Source organism: Solanum stenotomum, chromosome 6, assembly GCF_019186545.1.
Source record: "Solanum stenotomum isolate F172 chromosome 6, ASM1918654v1, whole genome shotgun sequence".
Classification (NCBI taxonomy): domain Eukaryota; kingdom Viridiplantae; phylum Streptophyta; class Magnoliopsida; order Solanales; family Solanaceae; genus Solanum; species Solanum stenotomum.
Window position 1 is genome coordinate 31,835,881 of NC_064287.1, and position 17,319 is coordinate 31,853,199.

General features: G+C 35.4%; 1 protein-coding gene and 1 pseudogene across 1 annotated transcript; both read right to left on the bottom strand.

Moving 5' to 3' along the window:
• Positions 1-228: 228 nt before the first annotated feature.
• On the bottom strand, positions 229-2,535 carry LOC125868661 (zinc finger BED domain-containing protein RICESLEEPER 2-like). The gene is made up of 2 exons (XM_049549261.1): positions 387-2,535; positions 229-295 (listed from the first exon to the last, which is right to left on the bottom strand). Exons 1-2 carry the CDS (start codon positions 2,533-2,535, stop codon positions 252-254), a joined length of 2,193 nt encoding a protein of 730 aa, XP_049405218.1. The 3' UTR covers positions 229-251.
• A 5,001-nt stretch (positions 2,536-7,536) lies between these two features.
• LOC125868104 (transcriptional corepressor LEUNIG-like) overlaps positions 7,537-17,319 on the bottom strand; it is a 16,686-nt pseudogene continuing 6,903 nt past the window's right edge.

Genomic DNA, 17,319 nt, shown 5'->3' on the forward strand with positions numbered 1-17,319 from the left:
GCATTGCAATTTGCAGCAACCAAAAGATTTAAAAAACCAACAAAACATTGTTGCAACCTCCAGTACAATAGCTCCCAAGTTCCAAGTTTCAACAGATAGCAACCAAGAAAATAACAAAGCATTGATGTGCCTGCGAGAAAATATAACTCTTTAGACAAATGATCTACATTTCATAATAAAATATATAAAACTATCAAGCAAGTTATGTAAATAAGTTCTTTACTTACCATAGTTGAACTTACAAGCTGCAACTATATATCAATAATACTAGATTCAGTCCCACTACAAGCAAAATCTAAAAAAATATGAAAGAATTTGTTAGTTGTTAAGAAACACAAGTAAGAAAATTATTTTCAATATAATTAATACAAATACCAAATTCTTACTAAGTTCAAGTTGCTCAAGATACTCTAAATCTTCCTCAATATTGATTGGAAAAGGCTCACTTCTAAGCCAATCTTGAACACAAATAAGAGATTGCACAAGTTTATGAGTTAATGAACTCCTAAAGAGATCAAGAACACGACCTCCTGTGCTAAATGCACATTCTGATGCGACACTTGAAATGGGAATGGCTAACACATCACGAACCATCTCCGCGAGAATAGGAAATCTCGGCTCATTAACCTTCCACCACATTAATATATCAAAGTCATTACTATCTGGCTCAATATCTTCAGCAAGATATCTTTCCAATTTTGATTTACTTCCTGAACTTCCACTAACTTCTTTATGCTTCTCAAATTGTTGTTTTGTTCTCATTCTTCCTCTATTTACAAAGTTGCCACAACCACTCACACTAGATATACTTGATGAGTTGTCAGATGAAGTGGGTGAAGATGATACATGTAAAGAGCTTTTTGAGGATTTCTTAACATAATATTCAAACAATTTGTTCATGTATTTTTTCACTTCTGAACATAGCTTTTCCCCAACTTCTTTTCCAAACATATCCACAATTGCAAATGGAACATAATCAAGCTTGTTACGGGGATCTAATACAGATGAAATAAAGATCATCTTGTTCATTTTATGTGGTTCACCCCAATACTTTTTGAACTTCTCTTTCATACTTTCTGCCATTTCTTTCAAATTACCATCTTCATTTGTCATCATCTCTTTCAAAATAAGATTAAGTTCAGCAATTTCAACAAAATGTGTATTGCTAGTGACATAATTAGAACCAGAGACCTTCAAAGTAAGTACATAAAAAGTTTCAAGAAATTTCACCATTGACCTCACATTTTTCCAGTCAACACTTGAAAGAATATCTTCACTAGTTCCATCTTCAACACTAGTTTCATCTTCAACACTAGTTCCATCTTTATCTTCAAAAGAATTAGAACCAAAGGTACGAAGATGATTCAAGTATCCAATATTATAAAAACTATATCTTTCAAATGCAAGCTCAAAATGTTGTGCTATATCAAGTATTGAATATGTAGAGTTCCACCTAGTAGGAACATCTAAACATAATGATTTCTTACAAGTTATCAATTGAGATTCACAACATTCTTTAAACTTTCTAAGTCTTGCAGGAGATGGTTTAATGTATTTTACGGCTTGTCTCACTAGCTTGACAGACTTACCAATTTCCTTCAACCCATCTTGCACAATAAGATTAAGGATATGTGCCATACACCTCACATGAAGATGATCACCATCCATAATGTTAGTTCCCCAATTACTCAATTGTTTAGACATTTCTTTCACAGTAACATCATTAGAACTAGCATTATCAACTGTAATAGTAAACACATTATCCAAACCCCATTCAAGCAAACAAATAGTAATGCAAGCCGCCATATCCACACCCTTATGACTAGAAATAGGACAAAAATTTATTATTCTTTTATGTAAAGTCCAATTTCTATCTATAAAGTGGGCTGTCAGACACATGTAGTTTATTTTTTGTATAGAGGTCCAAGTATTTGTCATAAGACAAACTCTTGGACGTGCTTCTTTGAAAACCTTCTTCAAAAGTTGTCTTTCTTCAAGGTATATTTCATAACAATCTCTCGTCACAGTTCTACGAGAAGGAATATGAAATTGTGGCACTGTAACTCTCATGAAGTTTTTAAAACCCTCTTTGTCAACAAAACTAAATGGTAGCTCGTCAACAATTATCATTTTGGCTAAAGCTCTCCTACTTTGTGCTTGGTCAAATTTCCAAGTGCTAATCACCCCTTCTTTTGCTCCCGTTGAAGATGGTAGAAAATTAATTAGATTTTGACCTTTATCTACGGTGTCACGGGGAAATTTAGGACATATTCTCATATGAGTATTCATTGCTGACGTACCATTACTTGATGTAGAAGCTGCATAAGGTTTTGCACAATACTTGCATTTGGCTTTACTAGCTCCACTTTCATCGGTGAACTTGTCAAAATGCTTCCAACAAGTAGCTCTAGGTTCCATGACTTTTCTTTTCTTTGAAGTATCAACATTAACTTCAACCTCAATAGGAGATGAGGTGTTAGGTATGCTCTCATTTGAAGCTCCACTTTCACTTACCCTACTTCCAGTTTGTGTCATCTATAAAAAAGTGAAACAAACAAGAAGAATAACCATCAGAATTCAGAAAGATACCTTACATTACAGTTCACAAATCACACAAATTATCAGTCCCTAACTAACAGACAATTAAACAAAATAGACAGAAGCAAAACTTCTATGGTAGAGGATTAGAAATACTTCCGTGATCAGTCCCTAACTCATCTCGTATTTAAAATTGAATATAACATATCACACTTACAGATGATTATTACTTATTTATTTACTAAAATACAATACTTAAAAGTTAAGTGAAATTCATAGCAAAATGACCAAAAAATTGTTTCAAATGCTAAAAGGGACCTAATGCGCCGCTACTTTGACAAGCACATTAGCACATGAGCTGACTTTTATATTTTCTCCACAAATGCAGAAATTTTTGCCAATTTGAATTTTATAATATATATTATGTTTTTTCTTTGACCAATTGGATTTTTACTCTGTTTCTTTCTTGAAGTCACAAGTGAATGTTGTTCCTATTCAAACTTAAAAATTAGTAGAGACCTGATATATAAATATATCAGTGAGCACTGACCTTCGACTTTCGAGTTGCGAGCAGTGCACTGAGCAGTTGCGGGTTGCGCCTATGACTATCCGACTTGCGAGCACTCAGCAGTCAGCGAGGAGCCAGGAGCCAGGAGCAACGAACGATGATGAGAATTGAGAGACGATTTGCGGCGTAAATCGTAAGTCGTAACTGAGACAAGAGTTGAGAGATGAGACTTGAGAGATGAGTCGACTAACGACTACTAGTCTACAACGAGTCTATGACTTACGAGTTACGATTGACGACTGACGAGTGACGAGAGTTGAGAGACGAGAGTTGCGGACTTGCGGGCTGCGGCGTATATTGAGAGATGAGAGACGATGACTGAATCTGATGTTAGGACTTAGGGTAATCAATTTAGGGATTTTTGAATTTTGATTGGAATTTGGGCTGGACATGGGCTAATAATTTTAATTAAGGTTGTGGGCTAATGGCTATCAACTATAATTGGGCCAGCTGGGAATGGGATAAAGAACATATACATATAATTTCGGTTTTTCGGTTAACCAAATTTTTAAAGCTAAAAACTGAAAACCGAACCGAAAAACTGAAATATTGAAAATCAAAACCGAAATCGACTGAAATAACCGAAAAACCGAAACCGAAATTAAAAAAAAATCGGTTCGATTGGTTTTTTCGGTTTAAACCGTATTATGCCCAGCCCTAAGCACTAGTGAGCTTGAGCTTGAATTGATATCGGCTAGTCATCACTTGAAGCTCTTTGATCATGATTGAGTGTTGCATATGCTTGATAGTAGTCTTTTGGTGGCNGAAAACCGAACCGAAAAACTGAAATATTGAAAATCAAAACCGAAATCGACTGAAATAACCGAAAAACCGAAACCGAAATTAAAAAAAAATCGGTTCGATTGGTTTTTTCGGTTTAAACCGTATTATGCCCAGCCCTAAGCACTAGTGAGCTTGAGCTTGAATTGATATCGGCTAGTCATCACTTGAAGCTCTTTGATCATGATTGAGTGTTGCATATGCTTGATAGTAGTCTTTTGGTGGCACTTTCATGTTAACTCTCACTGGGAACTGTTGTATACACCCTTGTTGAACTAATTGTATTCTTGATTTACTTGAGGACAAACAAAAGTTTAAGTTGGGGTGTGACGAGTGGTAGATTTTCACTCGTTTGAGGCATTTTTAGTTCAACAATTAGTGTCCTCAATGTCTAATTATGTCCAATTCTGATGATAATTTGATGTATTGTAGTCATGAAGGCTAAATAAAAATGCAAGAATGAATACATGAAGAAGAGGCCAAAAATATCAAAAGGAGTAAAAACTTCCAATTGACAGTCGACTAACCAAAAGGGCGGATCACCCAAACGGCCTGACCTCGCCCTAGTTGACACTGTTCACAATTGAAAATATTCAAGGCAGTCGGCGGACTAAAACTGAAACGGTGATTTGCTGAAGCTAAATGGGTGAACTAAAAGCCCATCCCTAGGTGAGTGAATTTTGAGTAAAAATGAAAGCTAAAAAGGCGAACAAGGTGGTGATCTCGATCGCCAAATGTGAAAGGATGGCTCAACCGAGTTTACCAAGTGAAGTTCAAACACCTGAAGCAAAAGAAGGGCTAGCTAAAGATCAAACGAAGATTCACCGAATGAGTTAAGCGAGCCTGACTCACGTCACAGAATGAGCCGTGTATGGAATCTTGGTCCAATTTTGGGGAAACTATAAATAGTCCAAAGAAGAGAGAAAATGTATCAGATTTTTGTATGATAATTTTGGAAAATTAGTTTTGAGAAACTTTGCTTGAATTAGTCTTTTTACCCTTTGAGAAACATTCTTAGTTTTGGGGTTTTCGAATACACACTTGTAATTGACAATTGAGGTGTGGAATCAAAGAGGGTGTTGACGATTATTGCTTAATTTCAACAATTAATGGATGGTAACATCATAGATATAATTTCTTTGCTTTTTATGATGTGTGGCTGAAAATTCCAAATCTAAGGGTGTGATTATGGGTTGGGTGTTGATTTAATTTAGTGGGTCTTGTGTTTTACTCTGTTTCATTGTTGTTCTTCCACGGATTTAAGTTATTTAATGGGTTAAGGTTGCAAACTTAATCCTAGTATAGATCTTCGATTGATGTTTGAAAGACATTAATTGAAGTGAGTAAATAGCTTGATGCATGCAAGTTAGGGTTAATTTCTATAGTTTGCCCGAAAGAGAAATTGTGGTTTTATTCTAGTTGTCAAATCTGCTTGAAAGAAAGGTTTTAGTAAGGTATTGGGTTGATTTGTGATTCTAGATGAGAGCGAAAGGAGATTCTATGATATGATGCTTTGAGATCGAAAGAAGATTAGTATCATTGAAGAATACCCAACTTATTCATGGTAGTTTAGCATTCTTGAGCAGGCACATGTACCCGTCTTTGACATTGATACCAATCCCCACAGCCCTAGATCATCTCTTACTTGTGATATATTTGCGTTTTTTGTTTAATTGCAATCCTTGATTACAAATCTCTTTTTGTAAGTTTGGTGGGATCATCCATCCAATTGTTCTAAAGTGCTACAATGAATAGGTTCGCATTCTTAATTTATTGAATTCTTATCTTTCAATTATTCCTTGTGAGATTCGACCCAGACTCTTTTGTTGGATATTTTTATTGACAATGTCCGCTTATTCTTCAATTGTTTTTAGGGTACTTTGAGTGTTACTAGTTATGGGTCTTGGAAGTGGCGATGTCTGTGAATGAGGAGAGTTTCTCTAGGGTAGGGCAAGATGTTTAGCACATTAAATTTTGGTAAAAAAGGTAAAATAGTAATTGAAATTTTGAGAGTTCATGCTTTTAAAGTAGTACAAAATAAATATATATGAGATAATTGAAATAGAAATCCAAAGAGGTTTGAATTATCATTTATTAGGAATTAAAAAAGGAACTGTTTGGGAAATTTGGGATCGCTTGTGAACTTCACAAGCCTCCTTACGTTTAAGCTCGAAGCAATCATGGCGACAACACTAAGATCGTAAATATAAGGTAGAGTTGTGTAATTGTTGTAGAATTTTAATTATGATCTTATATAAGGTAGAGTTGTGTATTTATTTTAGAACTCTGATTATGATTAGATGTGTGAATCAAATTATACATCGAATAAAAAAGAATGTAATCAGGTAAAGATACACCTACATATTCACAGACATGGCAAAGTCAAAGATATGATGCAATAAACATGTAAAGCAAGGAAATGACTACCTTGTTTAAGACAAATTGATGACAACTTCCCTCTTCTCATAAAGTTTGCAAGGTAATAGGAATCAAATGTTTCAATATATCTATATTATCATATAGAAGTCAAAGTTTCTTTATCATCGTGCATTAATTCCTTTTTTGCGAAATTCGATATTTTTCGATCCGAAGTAATAATATCAGAAATTACCAAAAGGGAGAATCTGTTGTCACTTACTGATTATGAATAATTCATATATGATCTTTAAAGCTATTAACTAAAAAAAATAAAGAACAATAGAAAGAATTATGATAACATATGCAAGAAGACGACTTGAATCACAGTCAAACAAAAAGAAAACGTAAAAAATAGAACCAATACAGTGTTAATAAAGAAAATAGAGTTGAGAAAGCAACGGGGTTGTATTGTTCATCGTAAAAGTTCTTGCCCACATTAATTCCTAAAAAAAATAAAAAAATTACCAACATTAATTTTAGGAGACTTGGATATTTTCCTCTTTTTCTCTTACAATATCTTTTAGGACTCATTTTTCACGTAATAAAAAATTCACCAATATTAATTAATTCTAAAAAGAAAAAAAAAAGAACTACCAACATTAGCAAAATCCCAACAACCTAACCATATAACCAACAAGATCTCATATTTGAATTCTACATCTTGGCCTGAATTTGCTGACAATATTTTCACTGCTACTTCTTGTCCATTTGGAAACTTACCCTGAAACACAATATCATAACATAAATTATGAATTAAAACAATGGAATTATAACAGTATTCTTATTCCAATTTGGACGTTATGCATTAAGGAGTGTATTTATGTGGAAAGAATTTTGTACTGTAGAAGCTGAACTTATGCAACAATGTGTAAACTTAATCAACTTAAGAATCCTTTTTTAGTCCAAAAAGTAAAGATAAAAAATCTATCTACATCAATTCTCCATATATTTTAGGTCTCCTTAATTTTTCAAAATTATAGTCAATATTATTAAGATAATTAAATAATAATCTGAGAAAATAGTAAATGAAAGTCTTATTTATTACATAGTGTTTTAATGAAGCGCAAAAAGTTCAATCAACATTTCTAAGGACCTTCATGCTTTTGATGTAGTATAGAATATAGAAGATAGATGGTGATAATTATGGTTAAAACAAAATTGAACACATGAGAAATGAGAAAACAAAGCAGAGGTACGAAATCACGACTCACTCTGATGAGATATGGATAAAATGGGAGACGTTTACACATTTACATTTACATAGGTTAGAATCTAATTCAGCAAAAAAAGGAGATGTTACCTACATTTTCCCCAGAGGTAGAATATCTCACTTGCTTACCTAACATAACCACTTTTCTGTTCATATTGGTTGGTGTGGTGTGGTGTAAATGCAAAACATGGTAAAACAGATTTTCACTCTCCAAGTTGAAGTTGATAGAAATAAATTTTCATTTCCACAATCTGATTAAATTGTTGTCAGTGGCAGAAGCTACTACACCAGTGGGCCGTGACGCTGCTAAACTATTCACAGGTTCTTCCAGCATAATCATCATCTTGTTCTCAGCCATATGCCAAAATTCCAGGCACTAGAATGTGCACAAGTTAAATCATATCATTAAAGAAGTCCATAAATCACAAGGCAAAGACTTGAAAATGTAATGAACATGCATGCAGTGTTGAAACAACCAACTTGGCATATAAAATGTGAACCTCCATGCATTCTTGTAATAGTAAGCCAATGGAGCAACTCATAGAATTGATGACATGAAAAAAAAACACTACTTGCCTGATCTGAACCAACCACTAATACAGAAGGGTAACAAGGATGAAATGTGCAGCAACGAAATCTTTTGCCTGTTACGCTTCGCTCATGCATGCACTCTTGCTCTCCACTAGAGCCAATCTTCCAGACTTTTACCATATCTTCACTAAGTGAAGCTAGATACTCACCAGAGCTGCTCCAGCATATACCCCGGATGATTGAGATGTGACCCTGCAAAGATGCCCCCGAGAAAAAGTTCATTACAACTTGAACAACATCCTAATAATAACTCAGAAGGTGCAACTCGCCGATTGGATACAACAAGTAAAGACATAATGCAAAACGAGAGAAGTACTCAAACTGTTCTCATCACTTACTCTAATATCATTCCACAGGTCACTACATTACGACAACACAAAAGCTAACACTCCTAAGGAAACTCTACGCTTGTGAGCCCATGAATATAGTCAGATATTTATTCAGGTGTCCAGAATGATCCAATCACAGGTTCAAGTCTTAAGTTCGTTATAATCTGAGCTATTTAGGGGAGAACTAAAGAAGAAACCTGCACTCGGCTTTCTTCCTTGCCTGTCATATGCAATGTGTTTGGTTCAACTAATTACAAAAAGAGAAAAGACAGTGTGGGGCAAATAGGATGTTGGACAAGTGGTTGTCCAACCGAATAATATTACATCAGTTTCTGGAAATAAAAAAAGATCACATAACAGCAGCATAGGTGAATGTAGGGAAGACTTGAAGATCCAATCTGAGATAGAATTTTAAAAACTTAGAATCAAGATATGAAAAATGTATTTAATTTTTATATTTCTAAGCTAAAGATTAAACAAAAGGATTCACAAATAAAACTGCTAATGCTACAACCAGTCCATAAATTGTTAAAGCTTCCATAGAAACTAGACTAATAGTGTACCACGGCAGTCTGTTCAGGGTTTAAAACTCAAGGAATGCAACTAAACATGAGTGTTGCACCTCGTTAAAAGACATAACCCAACACCTTACGGCACGAGCTAACCACAGTCATGCACTAATAATTTCAACAACTTAGTGAAAGGAATATAGCTTCCATAGAAACTAGACTAATAGTGTACCACCGGCAGTCTGTTCAGGGTTTAAAACTCAAGGAATGCAACTAAACATGAGTGTTGCACCTCGTTAAAAGACATAACCCAACACCTTATGGCACGAGCTAACCACAGTCATGCACTAATAATTTCAACAACTTAGTGAAAGGAATATTGTGCGAAAAATTCCCCAACCTTCAGAGGATATCTACAGATTTGGGTGGTCTCCACATCTATAAACAATACACCATCCGCATCAGCAGCAGCAAGATACTTCCCAAGATTAGGCTGAAACCTAACTTGAGTTGCACGAACCTGAAAAATTTGGAGCTGATAAGTCGTGACGTAAATAAAAGATGCTATTACTGAAATAGGGACCAGAAATATCATCATTTTGCAGCTTAACATACAAGACTGAGGTATCAAATATAGGTTTACTAATACCTTTGACACTCCTGCACAACCACCATTCTTAATGTTCCAGTATCGAATTGTACTAACATTATCACAAGAACAGATCAGGTCCTCCTTGGTTGGATGAAAGTCAAGTGACATAACGGAGGCAGAATGGCCAGTAAAACTTCGTATTGAGTGGTCTGGCTGCAAGGATACAACAAACTCTAGTTTTGACAGGCTTGAACTCTACTTGCCAAAATTCATCAAAACAACTTAATCTAAGTGCATGTACAGATAATTTGACGGTGTTCTGTCAAAGAACAAATTCGTAAAGCCAGAAGTCAGGAGTTCACCATCAACAGTCTTCAAACAAGTTGGGGGGAACAAAGCACAATAGTCAATTCATCTTAGAAGGATCATTGAAAGAACGGAAATGAGTCAAAAATATCTTTAAACCATGTGAAATTGAACAAAATGTCCTCCGTAAATAGTTTGCTCCAAAAATGTCCCTGTTGTTTATAACTTGGCCAAAAATATCTCTATTGATACTCAATTGGGCCCAAAATGTCCTTTTCCTAATACACACATTATTTCTTTTCCTAATAAAAATAATGCATGAACGTGTCCTTTAACTTGGTCTCAATCTGCATCGATGCCCTCCAACATTGAATGTACACAAGTAGACACTTAAGCTTATATAAAGTTGAACAAGTGTCTACACATGTCCGACATGACATAGAACCAGTTTGGCTTAGCTTTAAAAGTTGATCAAACCAACTTTTAAGTAGTTTTCAGCCCTCAAGAGTGTTTGGATATTTTAAAAACGACTTAAAAAAAGTTAAAAGATAAAAGTAGGTACCCCGTACTTTTAATTTTTTAACTTAAAAGATACTAAAGTTTGACTTATTAAAAACTACTTTTAAAAAGCTACTTTTTTAAGCTAAGTCAAACGAGCCCATAATATGCATCCTACCTGGCATAATACAAATCAGTTCAAGTGTATCACACCGAATTGCCATGTAGGATGTGTGTGTTCACTTGTTCAACTATATGCAAGTTTAAGTACCTACTTGTGCATACCCGAAGTTGGAGGATATGGATGTAAGTTGAAGCCAAGTTAAATGGCACGTTTATGTATTATGCTTTTTCTTAGAGAACCTTATTCTTTTGAAATCCGTTTAACTAATAAAAAAAGTTGTAACTTATCTTTTTTTTCATCTTAATGTCGTTTTATCAATTAAAATAGAATAACCTCATGTATTTTTTAAACTGATAATATAGGTCATATATATAAGATCATAGTAACCCCATCATTAATTTTCATTTAGCTAATGATAAAATTCTTTTTTCTTGATAAAATAGGAAATATTTTTTTAATTTTAATTTTTTTCCAAATTGAAGTAGAATAAGCATTAGCTAATATATTTCTTGGTTCGAAACTTGAAATGGAAAATAGCTCAACGATAACTCCATCAATGATATTTTAACAATATTTTGTAATTTGAAAAACAGTAATAATTTTTTTGTTTTTTAAGGCATTCTGATTGAAGTATCTTAACTTTAAAATCAAGGATTATATTAAGAAATGTTTATCCTTCTTACATTCGGAAAAATTAAGAAATAAAAATATTTCTTATTTTATTAGATAAAAAGAATTTTATTGTTGTATAAATGAAATTAATGATGGATTACTATGATCTAATATATATGGCCTATTGTTAAATTAGGTCTTAGGCCTAACTCACACCCCAAAAGCTAGCTCAAAGCGAGGAGGATTGCCCAAGCCTTATAAGGAGTCCACCCATCTCATTAACCACCGATGTGGGACTTTTGTCATTCTTTAACACCCCACGTCACGCCCAGTGCTTAGCATCTGGTGCGTGGGCAATTTTGATTTTGGGGGCCCAACATCGGGTGAGACAGGCCCTGCTCTGATACCATGTTAAATTAGGTCTTAGGACTAACTCACACCCGAGGATTGCTCAAGCCTTATAAGGAGTCCATCCATCTCATTTACCACCGATGTGGGACTTTTGTCATTCTTTAACACATATATTATTATATGTTAAAAAGGTATATGGTCAAAATTCTGGGAGAAGGTCCCATTTGAATGCAGATGAAAGAGAGGAAGGTTGTCCACTTAGGCATTCTTTGAAATACAGATGCAAAATAATGGATCTCTCTAGTTTCAGCTACACTGATTTGAACAGGATCTGAATTCACATCTACACTGAGTTTGAGCAGAAAATTTCTACACAACACGCAATGATTCATCTTAGAGTTTTATCAGGATGGAAGAGTAATATCCTATCATCCAAGTAATGAACACATAAAAATGACTTACATTATGAACATCCCAAATTTTGATTGTCTTATCAAGGGAAGATGAAGCAAGACGTGGCAATCTTGGACCAAAGCGAACATCTGTTATTGCATCAGAATGCCCCTCAAGTATATGTTTTTGCACTCTTGAATCTGTGCACCATAGTACAACCTACGCCAGAACACATCAGAAATAATAATAACTAAAGGGACCTGAATACAGAATTCAAGAATATAACTCCTTGTTTCACTGCTTTTCAGACTGTCTTGAATACAAAACAATTTATCATCTCAAGTTCCTGTATCAATACCTCTTTATCCCCGCCAGTTGCTATCAGCTTTCCATCAGATGAAAGGTCGCAGCAATTAACTGCACTGGAATGAAAAGTCCCAATTTCCAAGAACGTAATATCTTTATTGCAAAAGAAAAAAACAAAAGTAAATAGCTAGAGTGGCAAGTGTCCCATCAAGAAAAAGCCAGTATAAAGAAGTCAGCGTCAGTTAAAACCTTTACTGGTGCCTAAGCACCTAGGGATTATGCTTTCCGTATCTGCATTGTCAGAAAGGAAGGACTCGGCAGAGTTATTCGCAAACATGTGGTTTATAAGAGGAACATCAGCCTGCATCCCACACATATTTGATTAGTCTGACTATGCATCAATAGAACCACCATCTCTTAATTAGGAGAAAGAATGAGGACATTTGATTGATATCCTTTTGATAAAATTAGCAGCCAGTTTAAAGCCTTCGCTTGTTTTGGAAGCACTAACCAAACACTCCATGCGCAGATTCACTTTTGTATTGAAGGAAGTTTGGCTTAGCTTTCTCCTGGTGTGTGAAACCAGTTGAGTTAAGATATCAAGTAAAGACTTCGCATGAAAATTGAACATCAAAAATTGATATAACCCATAGTTGGATTAGCATTTCCTTTGTACCAAATTCACTTCTCACAGCATACCTGTCTACAATGTCTATTATCGCATTACAAAAAAAAGGACTACTAAAAGAGAGACAGCCAAACATTTTCCGATGCAATACTACTTTTGTGGCATCAATTAAGGAAAATCAGAGTAAATCCCTTCCCTAGCATATTATCCTAAGTTGACATATTGATTAATATTATTAGATCAGTTAAATAATTGGAAATGAAGGAGCAACTTGTCAATTGGATCCTTGTTTCACGGAATCCTCAATAAACTGTAAGTATAGGGGCAGTAATCCTTACCATTTGATTTGATATCAATGTAGCTGAGCGTACAACATCATTGCCATACACACAACCTTAAGAAAAATTATCACCATGAAGCAATGCAGGCATTGATATCACATCTTCCGCACTGGATATAGATGGTGTAGAAGGCGCTGAACTTGGTAACAGACTAGTGTTGTATGCAGTTCCTAAGCTGTTAGTCTGACCTGTTGACATTAACTGCTTTCTCTTTTTCGTAGCACGTTTCTTTGAAGTAAACATGAACAATGAAATTCAATGAGGACAAGAAAGTACAAGGACAAATATATACCCTTCTCTATACGTGTGCATATGTAAGAATATGATGGGTTGTCATGTCAGATAACAGCCAAAAATATATCAGAAATGACATCAATTGAATAAGTAATACAAAAATTTCACTAAGATTAATAAAAGTAGGAAACCAAGGAAAGAAAGAGCAAAGACACTCTCCAAATATTACTACTGATGTGAACTCAAGGAAATTTGATGATGAAGCTAATCTGTAAGTCTTAGTAAATCTCATAGAGCTTTTTTTTTCACAATTGGCAAGTATAAATCTAATAGGGCTCTTATCGGAATTTGTTTTTTTTTTTGATAATGGTAACTAGCTCTTATTGGAATTTGTTAAGTGTTTCACATTGGTTAAGATAATGGGTTATTGTTCTCCTTAAATGGTCTTGGAGAATCCTAAATGCATGAGCACTTTTGAGGTTTAGTTAGGTTCAAGGTTCATTTTCTTATCATCGTAACAGAGTTGTTGGAGTCCCACATAGGTGAGTTAATGGTATTTGGTCTATTTATATGGTCTTGGGCAATCCTCACCTCTTAAGCTAACTTTTGAGTTAAGTTAGGACTTAGACCCAGGGTTTATTTCTTTAACATGGTATCAGTGTCAGGCCCATCTCGATTCATTGTTTACCTGATGTTGGGCCCCCGTCCTATACTGTCCACGCTCCAGATGTCCATTCTGGAGGGGTTAAGAGTCCCATATCAGTGGGTTAAGGGTATTTGGCCTCTTTATATGGTGTTGGGCAATCCTCACCTCTTGAGGAAGATTTTGGATTGAGTTTTTATGGTCCGTTTTTAGCTTGTAGGATTTTCATCTTCCACGCTCCAGATAACTAAACTTGGCCGGGGTGGTAGATAAATGTTCTCACATCGGTTAAGAGAATGGGTTGTTGACTCCGTTTATGATCTTGATCAATACTTACCTCATGAGCTATCTTTTGGAATTGAGTTAGGCACAATGTCCATTTTCTTATCTGAATTTATATTGGGTGGTCGACACTTGTACAATCAGCTATTTGAAGTCCCCCATCGAAAGTAAAGATTTACGAGAAGCAGGAAGAAAACCACTACATTTTCAACCAGTTGTTTTCATTCCTTAAGGCTTACTCTGCTGGGTAAAGTAAAAATGTTTGGAATTCGTCATGGCACTCATTACTTCAACATTGTAGGAATAATTGATCAATGATAAAAAGATTTTTTTTCTTTTTAAAAAGAAGGATGAAAGAACAAAGATATATTTATAGAAAAGCTAATAGTATGAGTTAAACTGAAAGAAGAAATTAAACAGAAACTATTTCACAAAGTGCTCATTGGAAATTAAATGGGGAGAGCGGTGCAGAGTTTGTAGGAATGTAATAAATTTGAAATGCATTACACATAACAAGCGCACCTATTATTCTTATATGAGCAACTTATCAACAGCTCTAGTGCACTGGACATATAAGGGGTCTGAGGTCAAAGCTAACCTGATCATCACCTCTAGAGGTGTTGGACAAGCTAACGTCCATGGTCGTACTGCCAGTAGCAACACTCTTATGTTGCTGTTGGCTGCTGGAACTTGGATTTTCTGGATGCTTGCAAAAAAAAGCAGGCTGTTGACCTTGTTCCAGACTTCGATTGATGTTCTGCACTTGCTGCATAAACTCGTCATTTTTTTAATACTTTTTTACAAGAATAGATAGTCTCTCTAAAGACATCAAATGCAAAGTACATCAAGTATAAACTGGCACCTTCATTAGCATAGCTGAATCTGAACGAGAGAAAAGCGGGAGACCCACTTGAACTGGCAAATTTCTGTCCACAACTATGTTCGCAGTGAAGTTTGATTGGTCACCTTGACTTATATCCATATACTGGTCACTAAGAAACATTAGAATTTGTTGCTGTAGCTGCTGTTGGGAGGGATGAGACAGGTGGACTGTAGAGCTTTGCTGCTGAATTAGTCCAGATTGAAGCTGTTCCAATCCCTATATATGGGGAGATTAGTCAATGTATAGAAAGTACTCCGTCTCATAGTCAATTGTAGACTGGTTCTATGGAAATTTCCAATTATAAATGACAGCTAAAAGAAGCAGAAAAAAAGGTTCCCATTTTCCGTTTGACTGCTTCTGGTTCAAATAATATTTTAGGGTACTCACATAATTATACTCGCTAAGTTCAACTACAAATGAAAGCTGAAAGCAGCAGGCCAATTATGCTTTCATTTTCATCTGAATGCTTCTGATCTTCTCATGGTTCAGAAAACGTTTAGGGGGCTGAACAGATTACACTCATTAGAGTCTTCAGTTGAAAGTTTTGGCTATGACTACAGATGAAAATATATGCAATTGTAAATTAAAATAAATACTTTCACATTCTTCGGAAAAAAACATATCTTTGGGATCAAGTGATACCACTGCTCCTCTGGAAACACCTAACATATGCTCATGTCCAACATCCAGAGGATATAGACCAGTCAGAAGGTAACTATTAATGGATAATATGTGTTATCCTTTAGTTAGGAGCTTGTTATTAGTTTCCAATTTTCAAGCTTTCTTCTGATTCAATATTATCTAGTTAGTCTTTGGGTTTATTTAGAACTTTCAGTAGTTTCCTATATTCTAGATTTCTTCTGCATTGATCTTATCATATTAGTTTGTCTCAACTTTCATGTATTTGGGTTCTGTAAACGTTCTATACAAAGAGCATGTTGTTCATGAATAAAATATCATATTTTTCGTCTACATCTCAAACCGTTATATGATATCAAGCGCTTTTTTTCTCCTTGGCACCCACCCAGCACAAATGGCACTCTCTGTTACCAATTCCGGTGCACCAAATACCACCACCATTGTTCAATTCAACTCAGTTACCCAGCCTTTGATCAACTTGCTGGCAGACGTAAACTTATTCTCTCCCTCGGGAAGGCACAAATGTCCATGCTCATGATAGGACAGGACACAATGTCTATGGACATATAGATGGGACTATTCCTGCTCCCATCCAGACCACCACAGAAAACAACCAGACAATTGCCAACCTCGATTACATTAATTGGTTTCATCAGGACTAGTGGATACAAAATGCCATTTTAGAGTCAGTTGACCCAACTCTTGCTGCCACTGTAGCCGATGCAACCACCGCCAAAGCAACATGAGATTCCCTCCACAATGCTTATGCCAATAAGTCACTGTTAGAATAGGGATAGGTTTATACAATCCTATTAGAATAGGAATATGTTTACACAATTCTATTAGAATAGGAATAGGTTTATACAATCCTATTAGAATAGGAATAGTAATAGAAATAGAAATAGGAATACTAAATAGTATCCTACTTGGTAAAGGATTGTATTCTAGGGTCTATAAATAGGGTCTCAATGTAATAATGTAGACACAACAACAATTCAATAATATTCTTTTTCTATATTTCTCACACAAACTCTCTCATATTGAGCTTGCGAGATCGCCTTGCACATCTCACCAAAGAGTGCCTTCCTGTAACAGACTATCTCAACCAAGTCTGACTCTCTGCGATGAACTTGCGACTGCAGGAGCTCCTGTCACCAACACCGAACTCACTGTCAAAATTCTCATGGTCTTGAACCAGAACATCGAGAAATATCAGCAGCAATTCGAGCAAATGACACCCCTACTATTTGAATACTGACCACGAGCTTTTCCTCAAACACAATGCTCTGTCTCACACCCTCCACCAAAATTATTGTTGTTGTTGCTCACATACCAACTGTCAAAACAAGGACCAACGCCACCAACAACAATAGGTCTCAAACCGCGTTCTCATCCAAACATCGTTGCACTGATCTGCACGACAACTTAGTGTGCTAGTTGTGTGACTGAATTGGACACTCTGCTTGAGTTTGCTCTCCATCTCATAATCATTTTCAGGAACAAGCCAACTTTGTTAGACAACAAATGTAGCAGTCTGTTCCCCC

Excerpts from the sequence above, each read along its gene's own strand:
- LOC125868661 (XM_049549261.1), bottom strand. The coding sequence starts at position 2,535 with ATGACACAAACTGGAAGTAGGGTAAGTGAAAGTGGAGCTTCAAATGAG. Across the intron at positions 296-386 it reads TCTTGAGCAACTTGAACTTA|ATTTTGCTTGTAGTGGGACT; the intron begins GTAAGAATTTGG and ends ATATTTTTTTAG.